Raw genomic sequence first — 16,720 nt, 5'->3', positions numbered from 1 at the left:
TCGCATTTTCATAAGACGCATTATCCCATATATATCGTACCAGCAGCATTTCACTTGTTGCTCTCGTCGGGTTTGGGATGAGGCACCTCTGGTCCTTTGAAGTGCTCGTTTCATCTCACATTCGATTAAAGTTACTGTCTCCTCTCTAGTGTAAGTTTCTTTGCTCAGATATGGTAAGTTTATTTTTGTCTTATCCGTAGTTGGTGACAGGCTACAAATGCTGGAATGTGTTTGTTTTGCTTGTACATTTTTTTTCTTTCTCTCCTGCGTTGACCGCAAGGTTTGCAGTATTGTAAATAAATAAAACAAATTGAGTGGAAGCTTGTTGCCTTTCACCGTGCTTCGGCTGCGTGTGTGACCAAGTGTTACCAAAGGCAGAAAGCTCCAGATGGGTCACGCACTGAATTCTTAGCCCTAACTATAGTTTCATCTTCAAGAAACTCACGAGTTCGTTTTTATCCACTTTTTTTTTGCAGTACCCTATCAAAAACTATGACAAAACAGACGTCTACATATTTCACTGAGGACAAAGGAGTGCAACAAAAGCATTCTTTCAATTTTGTGATATCTGTATATGTGTACTTTTGAAGTGTAATAACTTGAGATACATACTAGTTTATACAGATTAGGCTCCATGTTTTAGATGTTTGTCTTTTAGTAAGATTTAGGAGGGTGTTTCTCAGTTTAATGTATTTGCATAAAATGTGTTGTTCTTTTTTGTTGGAGCACATTTTTGTCAAATTCCAAATTATCCAAAATTCCACATTTAGGAGTGTGTTTGTCAGGTTAATGTATTTGCATAAAATGTGGTTTTTTGTCGGAGCTTACTTTGTTAAATTCCAAATTATCCAAAATTCTGCATTTATTTTGTTATCTTTTCATTTCTCTGAAATTCACAATAAAAAGCAATAAATACTAAGAAGAAATAGGAGAAACACGAATGCGTAAAGACCCCAAAAGCTTCAGTTTTCTTTTCGTTTTTTTGCAGCTCACATCCCAGCATATTTCTCCCTTGCAGTTGCTGCCGCCACAAAAATGTGTCATGCGTGGCCACTGTTATACACGACCCCTTCTTGTAATAAGAGGCCCTAACGGTATGAACCCTGAAGCTGAGCAGTGGCTAGCACAAACATGTTTAAATTGGGCCCTGTCAAATGTTGACTGTAGGCACTCTTCTGTTAGCCATCCATAATTTGAAAGGAAATGAGGAATTTCTCCTCAAGGCACTTTAACCTTTTGGAACACAAAAGGGGACGCTCCTACCACATAAGCTCTGCCCAGATGTAAGGAAGCTGCTGTGTCAGTGGCCCTCGTAAACTCACTGGCAGCTGCTAAACACCATTCATAGACTCTTTCAAGCGCTCCATTCTGTAATGCCAAAAAATAGTGTAAATTTTTCCAGTCTTTTTTTTTTTTCTTTTGTCACAGTAATCCAAAATATTGGAGCTTTTTTGTTGAATTTGAGCAGAAATAAAATTTCGGGCTTTTGGAATTATCCGAACACACAAAATGCTAATTATTAAACAAAACAAAAAAAAAAAAAGTAAATTTTTTTAAAATTTTTTTTTAAAGATTTTAAGTGTCTGGAGTCTGATGTCTTGTGCAGGTAGGCAGCCTTTTTAGTTTTTTCTGATGATAACAAAGAAAGGTAATGTCAAAAGTTAAAGAGAGTCAAAAAACAACAATATTTTGCACAAAAAAAAATTTTTGAGTTTTATTGTGTTTTATTTTCGTATCTTACATGCAAAAAGAGTAAGTGCCAGTTATGATCGCAAAATTAGTCAAATATGCATTTAAAGACCTCTCCGCAACCCAGAACAGCATAAATTCGAGCCATTTTCGTTCGCATGGTTTTCCAAATTGTGACGCCGGCTGTCATTGCATTTACTCTTACAACTTCCATAAAGTTCCGAGAGAACGCCCGCCCCGAGATGTCGCTCATCTCGTTTTTCTGGCTTAATATCTGTAACATAAACATTCCAAAACATCGCCCACCCCCCGATTCTCGTTGGACGTCACGCGATGTCCGACGATGTCTCATCAACCGCGCAATTCGCCGTGCCGGCACATCTGACGAGCGACTTCATAGCGGGTTCCCGCTTTTCTGTCTACGATCTGCACGTGCGATATCAGCTCCCGTAACACGCGAGTTGTTCTCGCGTGTACGTTGCACCGTGAAATGCGGATCTGCTGCGTCTGCGATTTGCGGTATCTGCTCCCGTGACATAGTAAAGATTCCCGCGTTTTTGTCCGCGATCTGCGCTCACAATATTGGTTTCCATAACAGGCAAGTTTGTAGGGGGTTCCCGCCTGTTTATTGCACCCCTTCAGTCACGCAATATGTAAAACGTGTGAGGAAAATATAAAATTGGAGATATAAAAGCAAAAAAGCTATTATTTTACTAAAAAAAAATTAAAAACGACTTTGGTAGTTACAAAATTTAGATGGCGTCCTGATTTGTACACGTCGTGACTCTAAAGTATTAAATGCACTGACATATAGATAACACTTTATTTTGGACAAAACAGCAAAAAAATGGGCTCTTTCATTGGTTTCTGCTGATGATGGTGCCAGAGAATGCCGCCTTCTGTCTACTTTGCGTGAAACTCGAAAAAGCAGTCATTGGCAGCCATTAAGCACAGAAAAACTCCACATGTTCTGCAGCGAACACTCGACTTGGACTTGCAGCCTTCCTTTCGGCAGCGTTGGGGAAATGGTTCTGCGACATGTTGCGGCCAGTGTTTTTTTCCATCAAACCGCGCAGGGTCTGTTGGAAGTGGTTCGGCATTATGGGCACACTTGGGAGCCTTCTGTGCTGTTTCATGACTTGGCCGTCTCCACTTCTGTTCTGCTGGCTTGTTGTACGGGAGAAGACCGAGGGCAACGTCGGTCTGGAACTCAAGCACATCCTTCGTGCTCTTTCACAAGAGCCCTTCTGTTGTTGCATCTCTTAAGTGCTCCGGCCAGCAGTTTGCCAGTGCGAATGAGGCAAAATGCGAAGGTACTCTCACAGGCCATTTTGTCGTTTTTGCACGGAGGGGATACAGGGACATAACAAAATCCAGCTGGTCTATGCCTCCCATGTGCCGATTGTACTCCAAGATGGCTTGGGGGCATTCACTCTCGATATACTCCCTTCTTGAGGCACTCCATCTCTTTGCAAGTCCTGCATCTCCCACACCAACTTGTGTTGACGCCACATTCACGAGACTGTTGTCCTTCCACCTGACAAGCACTAGATCCCCTTCCTCGGTCACTTTGCCGTCCATGGTTCATCTCTCTTCATCTCCTTTTCCCCTTTCAGCTGACAGCCAAGCAGCCGGTTAGACCTGATGGTTCCTGTGGCTAGAATACTATTATTTTTCAGTTCTTTCAGAATGGGATCGGACATGAGATAATTATCAAAGAATTGCACTTGAGGTTCAGATGATGTGGGAGGTTCTCCACAAGCCTCATTACAACAGAGCCCCCGAGTTCCAGGTGGCAGTACACAGGATCAACGCCCTTGCCTTGGTATACTTCAAAGTCATATGTGCCATGCAATCACTGCTGCACTAAACAAAAGTCCTCACGCCAACAGGATTTGGCTTGCTTTGGATAACTTGCTAACTCTTCCTGTGAATGGCGCCATCTGCTCGTCGATGCTGCTGTGTTCGAGCACTTCGAGCTCCAGGCACTGACTCCTTACCACCTCCAAAAGAGGCTTCACCTTCCAGAATTTGTCTGTGCAACGCACTCCTAAGTTTGAAAAACCTGTTTACAGGCATTAAGTCCACAATAGCCGGGATCCGGGTGCCACCTTGCCAATACATAAGGACTCTTGGAAATTTTAGAATGCCCATGTACATCAGAATATTAAAGAAAAGTTTGATCTCATTGACTCAACAAGACAGCTCTGCTCCCGTATTTTGAAGAGCGGAGATGTTGGTGAATCTAGCCAGGCCTTCAAGAACAGAATCCGTGAAGTACCTCGCAGAGTACTCCAGGGACTCTAGCAGAGTTGAGCTGCCAAGGGGCTGATAAGAGCTGTCAGTGTCCACTGGGTTAAATGGTCTCGTGCACCAATTGACGGAAGGCTTCTTTTTCTTCCTAGGGGGTTCGTCGTCTTCTCCAGGATCATCCGGAACGCCAGTCTGGTCTCCAGAAGGCCCAGGCTCTTCCTCATTCTAAAAATTATTTTATTTTTATTACGAGCTCTAAAAACTCTGAAACGAGGAGTGATTTCTGTACCCGCCGCAGCAGCTGTGTCCCGGTCGATATTTTCATCATCTGAGAGCTCAGCATCCAATGCATCGCCATTTACAGTTGACCCGAAGAGTCATTGCGCTAATGCGTCGGGAACCTTCAGCGCCTTTAGTCTCTTTCTGGTGTGGTTTTCGACATCTATGAAAAAAATTACAGGTGTACGTTCATAGAGGCAGCACGGGTGCAGAGTTAAGTCTTCAGAAAGGCTGAACTCTGTGCTGAGCCAAAAGAAAAGTAGGGTTTTGTAAGTTTTGATTTAGGCAAGCTTTCACTTTAATATTTCCACACCACTACCTTGCCATACTTCAGTGGTAAATTACAGTGTCGGAGCTTGAGAAACTGATTTTCTTAGACTTATCTGAAGTGGGCCGGATCGATGTGACTCCCGCCATACTTTGACGCGCTTCGTTTGGCACCAGGCGCCAAACCCGTTTCTCATCGTGTTGGGACGCCTGCAGCATTTTGAGATGCCGTCATCGACGTCATGATCCTTAGATAAAAGCTTTGCTGGTCTGGAAACTTCGGCGGTTGCCACCCTAGTCAATTTTGTCACCACAAGGGGCGAAAATAAACAGAAGTAAAAAAAAAAAGTTAGAAGTCTGATAAAAATTAGTTTTTAAACATTTAGATATTTTTTTGTACGCAGCATTTTTCGCGGGATGTTTAAATTATTCCGATGTAATACGACCCTTCGGTCTGAAGTATGGATGGCGTTTCCGATGGTCCATCCGGCGACTTTTTTCATGGCGGCTCCTCCGAACCCACGTCCACCCGTTAGGCTCCTAACGTTGCCAGCGCACCTCTGGCACTTCCATTCGTCCCTAGGGAACACTTTCCCACAGTACGAGGAAAAAATCTCAGACCGGGTGCGCTCCGTTCCAGCCCGGGACCGACCGCAGCGGAGGCTATGAGCCATCAAAGCCCACTTAAGGCCTCGCAATTGTGATTTTGTGACCTCGGGGAACCAGTGATGGACGGGGAGTGCATCACGTGCCACGTTTGCGGAGCCGGATTGGCCGAGGTGCCTCTTAGCATCCGCTGCAGTCGCACGTAAGATGAAACATAGTCTAAGGGCCGTGCTGACCCCCGACGGCAGGTGCCGGGAGCCCGGGCGGGAGGGGGGTCCGAGGAGCGCCATGACGGACTACATCCGGGGCAAGAAGGCGTACACCAAGTGGGACACGGACACGGACAACGTGGACATGGACCTGTCCCCCGACGGGCCCCACCCGCGGGTCCAGGTGCTGCCCCCGTCGGGCTGGTTCTCGGGCACCAAGGGAAAGGTGCTGCAGGTGAGCTGCCGCCACCTCGCCGCTTCCTGCATTCGTTCATGGGTTGAAACAAACACCAAACTCGCAAAATACTCTTTTTTTTTTCTTGGAGCGCCTGGATAGAGTATGGTTGCGTGATGCCGAAGACAACCGCACTATCTAGCGGAAGGAAGCTGAGTTATCATCGAAGCTATTGTGTGAACAAGCTGCATTTCAACGGCTGTTTCATATTTGTCGTTACTTTCCACTTGGCCGACCAACGATTGCCAAGTCAACGCCGATAGCGGTAGTGCTCGGTGAAACAAAATAAAAAACACTTATTGTCTTTTATTCCGCAAATTATAACAGGGTGTTTGCATTACTTCCGGCCGCCGTGACGGGGGGAGAGAGATGCCTCCAGTTCTGCTATGTTTACATTGTGTTTGGGGGGGAGCCGATGCCTTGCCATTCACGAAGTAGGTTTCAAGTCATTCTCGGGCATATACACCAACTCATCTCTGTGACGTCACGGCGCTTTGGTGGCGCGTCGGTCGCACTTCCGGTCTGGGGCTGTGGGCAGAAGTCCCCATGCCAGACGTGTATTCCTGCGTTGTTTTGAAAGGAACCAGATAAAAACCTGCCTTCTCGTCGAAACGCCGCGACTGGGGCCGTACCGAAAGTGTCGAGAAAGGTTTGAAGGTCAGTTTTCACGTGCTCGGTTCATCCGAGAATCTGGATATGTGCCGTGAAAAGGGAAAAGCAGACGCCGTCGGACAACGATTGCTTGGGCGGGAAGCTCTTTGGGTTGAATTCACGGACACTTGTGGTCATCAGATTTATTTGTTTTGTTCCAACGTGAACGCCAGAAAACTGTCAAGCTGGGCGGGACAACCTGTGGACTACGTTCAGTGCGTCTTCAAGCTCAAACGGCCGCCTGATCGTTCGAACTGTCGTCTGCTCTTTCAAACGTTTCTGCTTGTCGTCTGCTCTCTTAGACGACGCCAGCCGTAGAATAAATGTTGGCCCGGTACTTGCTATACGAACTAAGTGCAGGCCTCAAAAGACTTAAGTTTGAAGGTTGGTAAGTAGGCTCGATGTAAACAGTAAATACAAGGAGATGATCATTGTAACGAGTGACCATCACTGATTTGCTATGCCTAATTGACTTAGTCCGATTCTACTTGCGATTTTCAGTATCGACGTCGACTATCTCAGCTACGGTACAAGCTTTTGCAGCCCGAGCGGCGTCGCGACTGAAAATTGCGAGCGAAATCTCATCATGCGAATCAGGTTTTATCGTACACCGCGGCGTCCACGCGGAATGAATCGCCACATGTCACATTATTCACGCGAAGTTTCGCGATGTAACGAGCCTCGGTAATTTCGCTAACACCGCTCAAGTAGTCAGAGATCGCCAGGAAGACGTAGAATCAACAATTCGAACGCGAAAAGGGGCAGGGGGACTCACACCGACGCCGACAACATCGCATTTCAATGGTTTGTTTATGGGCAACGGCGAGCTTTTTGCCCACACCCCCATCGCGCATGCGCGGCGCCGGTGGCGTCCGCTAGGGGCGCTCCGGTTTGTTTGTAAACATGAGTTGGTGTATAAACCAGGCAGCTCGACACAATACCTTTGGCAGATTTGTCGTTTCTTTGAGGTTTTTTCATCCAAGGGATCAGGAAGGCATCCTGTATAAGTAAACTTCAGGAAGTACCGCAGTTGGTCCTCGGCAGTGAGTCTTTTAAAGCATGCACTACTCGCTGTGGGTCCTCAAGAACAAGCAAAAACAATGGCCAACTAGAATCAACACACTCCCCCCTGAACTTTGGCTATTATTTGTTTTTGTTTACCTCCGCACACCCTGTTTTATCAGATGCCCGAAAAACCGATCGCTTGACCCAGCGACACGGTAGATTTGGCCTCATTTGATTTTGCCTTATGTCGCAAAATGCCTCTATATTCTGTGAAATCGGCATTGACTTGGCAACTTGGCTGATCAGGTGGGGAGTGACAACAAAAACTGAACAGCCGCTGAAGCCTCTAGAATGGTTGAGCTTTCTTCTGATAGGTAGCCCAGCAGGCCCTGAAGGCCATGCGCTCGCCTGTGTTTTTTAAAAATATGCTTCTGTAGATGAATCGCTTTAACTCAAGATCAGTCTGGCAACATAAATATTACGCTAAAATATTTTTTCTCAGGTGACGTTTATTTCGTGACATGTCCTATCCAGACTAAAAAGAAATGACGACTATGACAGGAAGCAATAACGGGTGAGCGCAACGTTTCAAGCTCCGGACATATGTTCAGCCGTCTACTTTGACTGGACCACCTCGTGGAACCCGCTGCCTTCACCCTAGTGAGCGACCGAGCTGCCAGGTCTCACTGGAAGTTTCTATTGAACAGCCGGAAAGGCCACTGCGGCTCGCTGGCTTACTCACCATCCCAGAACTTACCAAACTCGGGCAGTGGTGTTTGCGACCATCGGCAGAACATGTCGTCCCCATCTCGCATATAAAATTGTCGCTAAGTGCGGCACCACAGGTCTCCACGGTACGGGCTCTTGCCTTTCTGCGGTGCTGCGGCTCTCCCGAGCCAATAAAGATTATTATTATTATTTTAAAAAATGTTTCTCGGGTGTTGATTGTCCCCGTAACGCGTGAACGTCCGTTGCAGCTGCTGATAGTGGGGTTCATCTTCCTGGTGGGGCTCATATCGGGCTACTTGATGCGGAGGGGGTCCCACCAGGGGGCACAGAGAGCCACCGGGGCGGCCGACGGCGGCTGCCCGATGCCTGGGGGAGTCTACTCCTTCAAGGAGCGCTACGCCGAGCTCCTCCTCGGCAGCGTCGACAGGGAGAACCTCGACAGCTGGCTGAGGTGAGCACGGCCTTCCTCGGAGGTCGTCGCCCCAGTGAGATTGCGGCATTGGCCGAACGCCCAAGTGAGAAGCGTTAACGTACCAAGCCATGCATTTATTCATCTGGCAGTGAGCGTAGAGCCGCGACAAGCATCTCTTTGGCACACCTCCGGCACTCGTTGCCTTCTGTTGTGCTACGGCCGAGCACGCACGCTCGAAGCACGTGTTGCTGGGACGATTGAAAGACTTCCCTCTCATCTTGTTGCTGACTTATTGCGCGACGCGTCTCAAAGGGGCTCGCCACTCTGCCTCGGAAGCTAGTCGGTAGTGCCACCAAAGATGGCTCCCACGGTGAAGCGCTACCTGCTCGGACCCTTCCAATGCGCCCGGCCGCGTCTGTGCCTTCCCGCGGCCGTCTTTCTCCCTCTCGCTCCGGAGTAAAACTTTGGAACCTCGAAATTTGAAAAGCGTTCAGCGTTGCTTCGTACGCGTTTTCACGTCAATCGACCCGCAAGAGTTGCTCGGATTCAATCGTGTACGTGTCCCGCAGTTGTAAATAACAACGATACGCTGCCATGTTTTTCATGTATCTGTGCCGGCAGATGGGTCTACGAAGCGTTTGTGTGCTGGATGGTCTGGAAATCGCTACAGGACGACATTTGTCGGTGCCAGTAATTGATAAAATCTATGTGAGAAGTATTTTTCGCGCCTCGTATTATAAAATTGCTCTTTGCTCGCCGGCGGATCAAATAGACTTACTAAGATTGAGATGATTTGGGCAGTTTTCGCTGCCGATTGCTGCTTCCACTAGGAGCCGCACCGTGGCACCAATGTCTCGTCACACTTTTAATAGTGCCATACGCGCGTGAAATGTGAATTAATTCGTGCACAAATGCTAAACCAAAATTTCTCTTCACGGCGGGGGCTTATTTTTTTCTTTTGACATTCCACGTTGAGCACTGCCGGGTGAAAGCTATTTTATGGGTGAATCTGAAGATGCGGTAGAAGCTCACTGACACCTGTAACCCAGGGACCGTGATGCATATGTAGGATCCAGATAGACGGCAACTGATAACGCCTCTGAGGGCCAATAAATGAGACAGGAAGCAACTTCCACGTAGCAATTTGTTTTTCATGAACCTTCACGACTGTAGAAAACTACCAAGTTGTAGAATTGTGCAAATAATTGAATTTTTAATAATGGCTTCAAATAATACGCTGTTCGATACTCACTTCAAAGTGCTAACGCGATCGAAGCTGTAAAGCTTCGATCGCGTTAGGTTGGCCCCATTGAGCTTGCTTCTCATCGAGCATCCGTGCACTGCAGAGAAGCAACATCTGCGGAGCTCATGGAGTAATTCTAGTGAACATAAAGAATTGTTACTGAGGCCCTGTCGCAGCCCAGCTGTTAGAATTCACAACACCTACTACCTGGTGCGGCAATGGCTAATTATTTGTACATTTGTTATATTTGTACCATTAAGAAATGGTTTTACTTTGATTTACATATTTCTAAAACTATTAGTAGCTTCGAACGTTTTCAAAAATATTACGACAACAGCGACTGGGGCTTTGGCAAGACGCACTACTTGGCAGCTGCCGTATCGGCAGCCGAGGTGGCGGGACGCGGATGCGGCGTGTTGTTGCTGTCATCGTGTGGAGTTCTCTGTTATGTAGCGGCTGGCAAGCTGGCGCCCATCGGCTCGTGACCATCGGCTGCGCTCGCACCGAGCGCTTGAGAGCCGCGGGGCACGAGCAGACAACGCCAAGCTAGGAACGTTGCGCCAGGCTCAGTCGGAGGCTCCATCAGAATAAATCGATTAGACAACCATCGAAGGTCTACATCTCGTATTAAACATTGGCGACGAGGGCGGAAGAGAACTCCAGCAGCGGTTCAAGGATGACTGCGACACAAGGCAAGCTCGAAGAATTCCAAGGGACAGGATGGTCGGCCTGGGCGGAGCGATTGGAATTCTTCTTCCAGGCAAACGACATAACGGACCACGGGAAGAAGAGAGCCCTGCTGCTGATCCTTTGTGGCGCTGAAACCTACGAGACTGTGCAAGCGCTGATGGCCCCGAGGAAGCCCGGCAAAGTTGCCTTTGAAAGCATCATGTCCATGCTCCAACAACATTACGATCCATGGCCTTTGGAACTATTCAGCCGAAGCCAATTTCAACGCCGCGACCAACAGCCGGGTGAGTCCATCGCTACCTATGTGGCGGAATTGAAGAAATTAGCCGCCAACTGCTATTTTGGCGTGCTGACACCTCTCTCGGTGGCCACAACTAGCGCCGGAGCATCGACCGCTTCAACTAGCGCTGAAGGACGAGCGGCCGCCGCCCCTTTAACATTGAATCCAACCATGCTGCCGCTGGATGTAATGCTGAGAGACCGTTTGGTGTGCAAGATGAGCGTCTGCAGCAACGGCTTTTCGCAGAGCAAACGCTCACGTTCAAGCAAGCATACGACATGGCAACAAGACTGGAAAGTGCGGTAAAACAGCAGCAGGAGCTTAAAACTCTCAAGACGGAACTGCATAGGGTCACACAACCACAGGCTACGAAACAGACCTCGGATCGAGATCAAACGCAACCAGATCTACGATGTTACCGCTGCCATAGACGGCACAGGCAAGACAGTTGCCCATTTAGCAGGGTAGCTTGCGGTTTCTGTAAAAAAATAGGACACATCGAAAAAGCATGTCGAAACAAGATGAGGACTGGCAGACGTCACTCAACCCATCAGATGGACTGCGGCGCAGAAGAGGACGCCCTAGAATCACAAAGTGGAGCTTCTGTTAAAAGCTACGGGAAGGACACGCAAGAGCTGAACGCACAACGTGCAACCAGTTTCGTTCCCAAGTACCTGGTGACCCTCAAGGTCGAGGGAAAGTTACTAGAATTTGAGGTAGACTCAGGAGCAGCATTTACGGTAATCAGTGAGGCCACATACCGGAAGGTGTGGCCGACCAGACCTCCGTACCTGCGGAAAGAGAACGTCACCCTTCGGACATGGACCGGCGAAGGCTTGAGTGTCCTTGGTTCAGCTGAAGTGCGCGTGAGACATAAGTCCAAGGACTACGTTCTACCGCTGGTTGTAACAAGTGGAACCGGGTGCAACTTGATGGGCAGAAATTGGTTCCCAGCGCTAAAATTCCAGGTCAGCGGGATACAACATCTTTCGCCAGACAAAGAAGTCCAGAAGGTTCTCTGTGCACACAAAGCGGTGTTTAAGTCCGACATCACAGGATACAACGGCCCACCTGTCCAGTTGGAAATGAAGGAGTCAGCAACGGCAAGATTCCTCAAGGCACGCCAGGTACCTTTCGCCCTGCGTGCTGTCGTGGAATGCGAACTGATGACACTGCAAAAGCAGGGCATCCTGGAGCAGGTCCAACATTCAACATGGGACACGCCCGTGGTGGTGGTTAGAAAGACGGATGGTTCGGTAAGGCTCTGTGGAGACTACCGCAGCACGGTGAACAAGACAGCGGAACCAATGGCTTATCCGCTGCCGACACCCACTGAAGCCTTATCTAACCTCCGGGGTGGCACAGTCTTCTCGACGCTGGACCTTGCGCAGGCTTATCAACAGCTACGCGTGACAGATGACACGGCCGAGGTACTGACAATCAACACCATCAAGGGCCTGTATCGAGTGAAGAGACTTCCCTTCGGAGTGGCGGCAGCTCCTGCAATCTTCCAGAAAGTCATGGACACAACATTAGCAGGCATCTCAGGGTCAGTGCGTACCTAGACGACATCATCATCAGCGGGGAGACTACGGAAGAACATAACTATCGACTAGATCAAGTACTGACGAGACTAGAAGGTGCAGGACTAAGACTAAAGGAAACCAAGTGCTGCTTCGGGGTGAGTGAAGTAAAATTTTTTGGCCGCCTCATCAATGCGGACGGCATGCATCCCACGCAGGGCAAAATTCAGGCCGTAGTACAGGCGCCCGAGCCAAGGAACAAGACAGAGCTGCAGTCCTTTCTGGGACTGTTAGCTTTTTATGACAGATTTCTACAGAATTGAGCAACGATTGCGAAAGAGCTCTATCACCTACTGGAACGGAAGACAGAGTGGCGGTGGGAGCAAAACCACCGCGAGGCTTTCCAGCAGTTGAAGGATCTGGTGGTGCAGTATACAGTACTGGCACACTATGACGAAAGAAAACCACTACTGTTGTCCTGCGACGCTTCGCCTTACGGTGTCGGCGCCGTACTAGCACAGTTGGACTCCGACGGCCGAGAGGCTCCGATTGCGTTTGCGTCCAGGACCCTGGGAACCGCTGAGTGCAACTACTCACAACTGGACCGAGAGGGCCTAGCCATTGTGTATGGAGTCAGCCATTTTCATCAGTATGTCGCAGGGCAAAGCATGACAATCTACACAGATCATCAACCTCTCCTTGGCATCCTAGGAGCTGACAAGCCCGTTCCACAAGTGTTGTCACCGCAGATGACCAGGTGGTGCGTAAAATTGGCTGCTTATAAGTATGAGCTGAGGTACTGGCCAGGAAACCGCCATCAGAACGCGGACGCTCTAAGCCGACTTCCCATGTCCACCACGGAGGAGGAGCCAGAAGTACCCGGAGACATACTGATGTTTGAGGCTTTGACCCGCCCACCGCTCTCCGCAGACCAAGTAGCCAGGGAGACAGCACGTGACGCCGTCCTGTTAACAGTATACCAGGCAGTACAAGAAGGCACTATTCATCGGTATCAGTCCCCAGAGTACTCGCCGTACAGAAGTGAAGCAGCACAGTTGTCGACACACAGAGGATGCGTAAGCTGGGGGACACGGGTCGTGATTCCTAACAACTTGAGAAGAGAGACGATGGCTCTAATTCACTCAGGACATCGTGGAATTGTGGCGATGAAAGCTTGCGCTCGCAGCCACGTTTGGTGGCCCGGGATTGATGCCGATATTGAAGCATGGGTCGCTGCATGTAGCACCTGCCAGATACACCGGAAGTCACCAGCGAAGGAACCGATCCCTGTGTGGAATAGGCCAACCGGGCCGTGGGACACTGTTCACCTAGACTTTGCAGGTCCCGTCGAGGGTGATGTTTTTCTGGTTGTGGTGGACGCGTTCACGAAGTGGCTGGAAGTGCGCGTGGTCTGCAACATGACGTCGGCCGCCATCATTAAAGAGTTACGGACCATTTTTGCAACGTTTGGACTACCAAGGAAGATTGTGTCGGACAATGGCGCGGCACTAGTTTCCGAGGAGATGAAAACATTTTACCGAAACAACGGGATCATCGCTGTAAGTAGTGCGCCGTACCATCCCGCCACTAATGGCCAGGCGGAGTGCATGGTACAGGAGCTGAAACTTGCACTCGGGAAGAAGGAAAAGGAAGAGCTGAATTGTGCGTTGGCCAGGTTTTTATTCAAACAGCACACTACCATTCACGTTGCAACGGGAAAAACGCCAGCACGGTTGCTTTATGGCAGGGAACTTCCATCAGCTCTTGAACGATTAAAAACTGTACTCTCTGAAGAGCCGCACGGAAAGCGTCACTAACGCACGGGAACTGAGCGTGGGACAGTCGGTCTGGACTAAGAAGTTTCCACACGGCAAAGGCTGGGTTCCTGGCGTAATCGAACGTCAGATGGGCCTCCGTTCATGGATGGTGAACACAGATGAAGGTTCGGTACGTCGGCATACCAACCACATACGTCAGCGATGTACAGCAGCCAGCACCCAACAAGAAGCGAAGACTCCGTCTCCTGTGTGGGACCTCAACATTGACCAGAGTCCAATTCCACCACGGGCACCATCTCCCGGCGAAGATACTCCAGCTCGAGCAGACGCATCACCCCAGCGAGACAGTAGCAGGCCAGCGGCGTTTCCTCGCGAACCAGCGTCAGCTCCTTCGACGGCAGACGCTGGCCCTTTCACTCGTACCCGGAGGGGCACTCGAGCGCGACGACAACCGCAACGCTACTGGAGCAACGACTAGTTGGAGGGGGTGTTATGTAGCGGCTGGCAAGCTGGCGCCCATCGGCTCGTGACCATCGGCTGCACTCGCATTGAGCGCTTGAGAGCCGCGGGGCACGAGCAGACAACGCCAGGCTAGGAACGTTGCGCCAGGCTCAGTCGGAGGCTCCATCAGAATAAATCGATTAGACAACCATCGAAGGTCTACATCTCGTATTAAACATTCTCTACATTCTTTCTTTGCGGCAAAGGTGAGCCGGTTAAAGCGCAACCACGTGGAAAGTGTTTCTAGCTTCTCTTGAGCATCAGCTGCGTCGTCGAAAAGCTATTTTCTGTTTCTCATAAATTCGAGCAAGCTGACGCTACAAACACACACTTGTTGTGTCGAATGACGCTTTCACGAGCGTGCGTGCATTACAGGTTCGTTGGAAGCTTCAATCTCGCTCTCGTAGCTCCTCCTTTGCTCACCCTTGCGATGAAATAGAGTAAATATTTCTATGAACGCCTGCAGAAGTTATCTTTGTTGTCTTGTCTTTGTGGTCAATAAATATTTGTGCGGTATTCAATTCTCTCCTACGGTTTTCCCTTTTTTTCCTCTGTCGAGTGAAGCGGTTTTAATTTTATATCGCATATTGTGCATAGTCTGCTCTGGAATTAAAATTTACGCGTGCATTTAAGCGATCGATTCTTATCGAAATTCGAAATTCTAGTTAGTCACGGCAGACTAGGTGGCTCAAGCTACCGCCTAATACGAACAGAATCAATTATATTAGTTATCGACTTATTCAGATAGCAGCCATCTATGTCTCTAGCCATGCAGTGAAGGGAAGCGCCTAAACAGGAAGCCGAGACCAACTTCACAACAGCCGCTTGGTCCGCCGACAATCAAGTGAGCCGCCAGGGCCTACGGGAACGGCCACACTTTACGTTAGTATATTACTCTATGCAGAGCTCGCTTCTGCGGGTGTTACTTCTCCGCGGTGCAGCACGCTGATGCAGAGTGGTGAAGTTTGACGCGTACACTGGTGCAAAACAGTAAAGCTCGACGCCTGCACGCCACAGGTCTGTTGCACCTGGTGGGGCGGTGCGCAATTATGGGCTCCGAACTTCACGCAAAATGAAGCTGGTGCAACCAGAACTTGCCTCCTCTTCCTTTAAAATGCTCGGACAAACTCTGGTCTTCATGTCCCTCACTCACTGACGTGTGTAAGAAGTTACGTATGTCGAGGACTCTTATTGAGAGAGGAAGCTGTTCCCCCCTCCATTTCGACTTTAGGGCAGTCACTTCGAGTAATCACCATTAGTAGACAGCATCTTGTTTTCACAAACTATTCTTGCAACCCGGACCGAGGAAAAAAAAAATTTGTAGGTGAATGTAGAAATTAGCATTGTGAGGGATGGAGGTGTTTAGAACTGCATAGGCAGAAGTATTTGCAAATAAGCGCGTGCTTCTTTCACTCGGAATATCTACGTTGGAGCAAAGTTGTTAATTGGGCTAATTGGGTCATAGTTTAAAAAGCACGAAAATATTCGAACAAATTTGAGACAAAGGAGCAGATTGTGTAAGATCAATCGCCCTATCAAAAAATGAGCAGTCACGGTGAAGTTGTTGCGTTGACGCACTGTGGGGTCTTAACGGCAAATCCTCTTGGCTTTGTTCTCACGGGCCTGCACGTCACTCCCTGCGTCAAATGCGTCTTTTAGCATCTTGCAACACTTGCGACACTAGCACTTGCGATGCCAAGACGCACGTGTCTGCCGCTTTGCGTCATACTCTCGTCAAGCGTCGCGTTTGCCGCTTGGGACGACTCGGGAATCCACTAACGATAATGCGCGGGCCTTGTCTTCTAGGTGGATGAATATGGCTGAACCCTTTTGATTGGTCGGCACCTAGCCAAAGCGTTTAATTTCAACTATTAACTACGATTAAATTTAAAACTAATTGAAAAATTAATGATAAAAAAAAAACTATTGTGACATTGCGACAAGTGTAGCCGTCAAGCAGGTGCCACACGAGACCCATAAGCGTGTGCTTCAAATACCATTGATAAAGTGGGTTGTCATAGCTGTGGCATAGCTCTGTGGTAACACACCTGCTTCGCATTTATTTATTTATTCATTTATTTATTCGGTTATTTTCAAATACAAAGTTATACGTCAAAAATATGCGTGTGGTTAGGAAAAAGTGTCAATGACATCAGGAATGAAAAAAATGACATAAATGGAAATTTGCAACAAAGTAAAAACAACAAATCGGTGAACACACCAGCAATCAATTTCACGATACTTTCATAGCTGTGGCATAGCTCTGTGGTAACACACCTGCTTCGCATTTATTTATTTATTCATTTATTTATTTGGTTATTTTCAAATACAAAGTTATACGTCAAAACTATGCGTGTGGTTAGGAAAAAG

The 16,720-nt window shown here is 48.5% G+C and overlaps 1 protein-coding gene across 3 annotated transcripts in view; it reads left to right on the top strand.

Annotated features, from left to right (window-relative positions):
* LOC8024355 (putative N-acetylated-alpha-linked acidic dipeptidase) overlaps positions 1–16,720 on the top strand; it is a 104,846-nt gene that overhangs the window by 6,122 nt on the left and 82,004 nt on the right. For all 3 annotated transcript variants that reach the window (XM_029994301.4, XM_029994300.2, XM_040208118.3), the window contains 2 exons: positions 5,343–5,538; positions 8,172–8,374. In XM_029994301.4, the coding sequence (XP_029850161.2) occupies positions 5,383–5,538; positions 8,172–8,374 (359 nt within the window). In that variant the 5' untranslated portion in view covers positions 5,343–5,382. The remainder of the gene's footprint in view (positions 1–5,342; positions 5,539–8,171; positions 8,375–16,720) is intronic.

This window comes from Ixodes scapularis, unplaced genomic scaffold (assembly GCF_016920785.2).
Source record: "Ixodes scapularis isolate PalLabHiFi unplaced genomic scaffold, ASM1692078v2 PGA_scaffold1__304_contigs__length_218370807, whole genome shotgun sequence".
In the NCBI taxonomy this organism is placed as follows: Eukaryota; Metazoa; Arthropoda; class Arachnida; order Ixodida; family Ixodidae; genus Ixodes; species Ixodes scapularis.
Note: the sequence above shows the minus strand (reverse complement) of the source record. Positions and strands in the feature narration are given on the sequence as shown.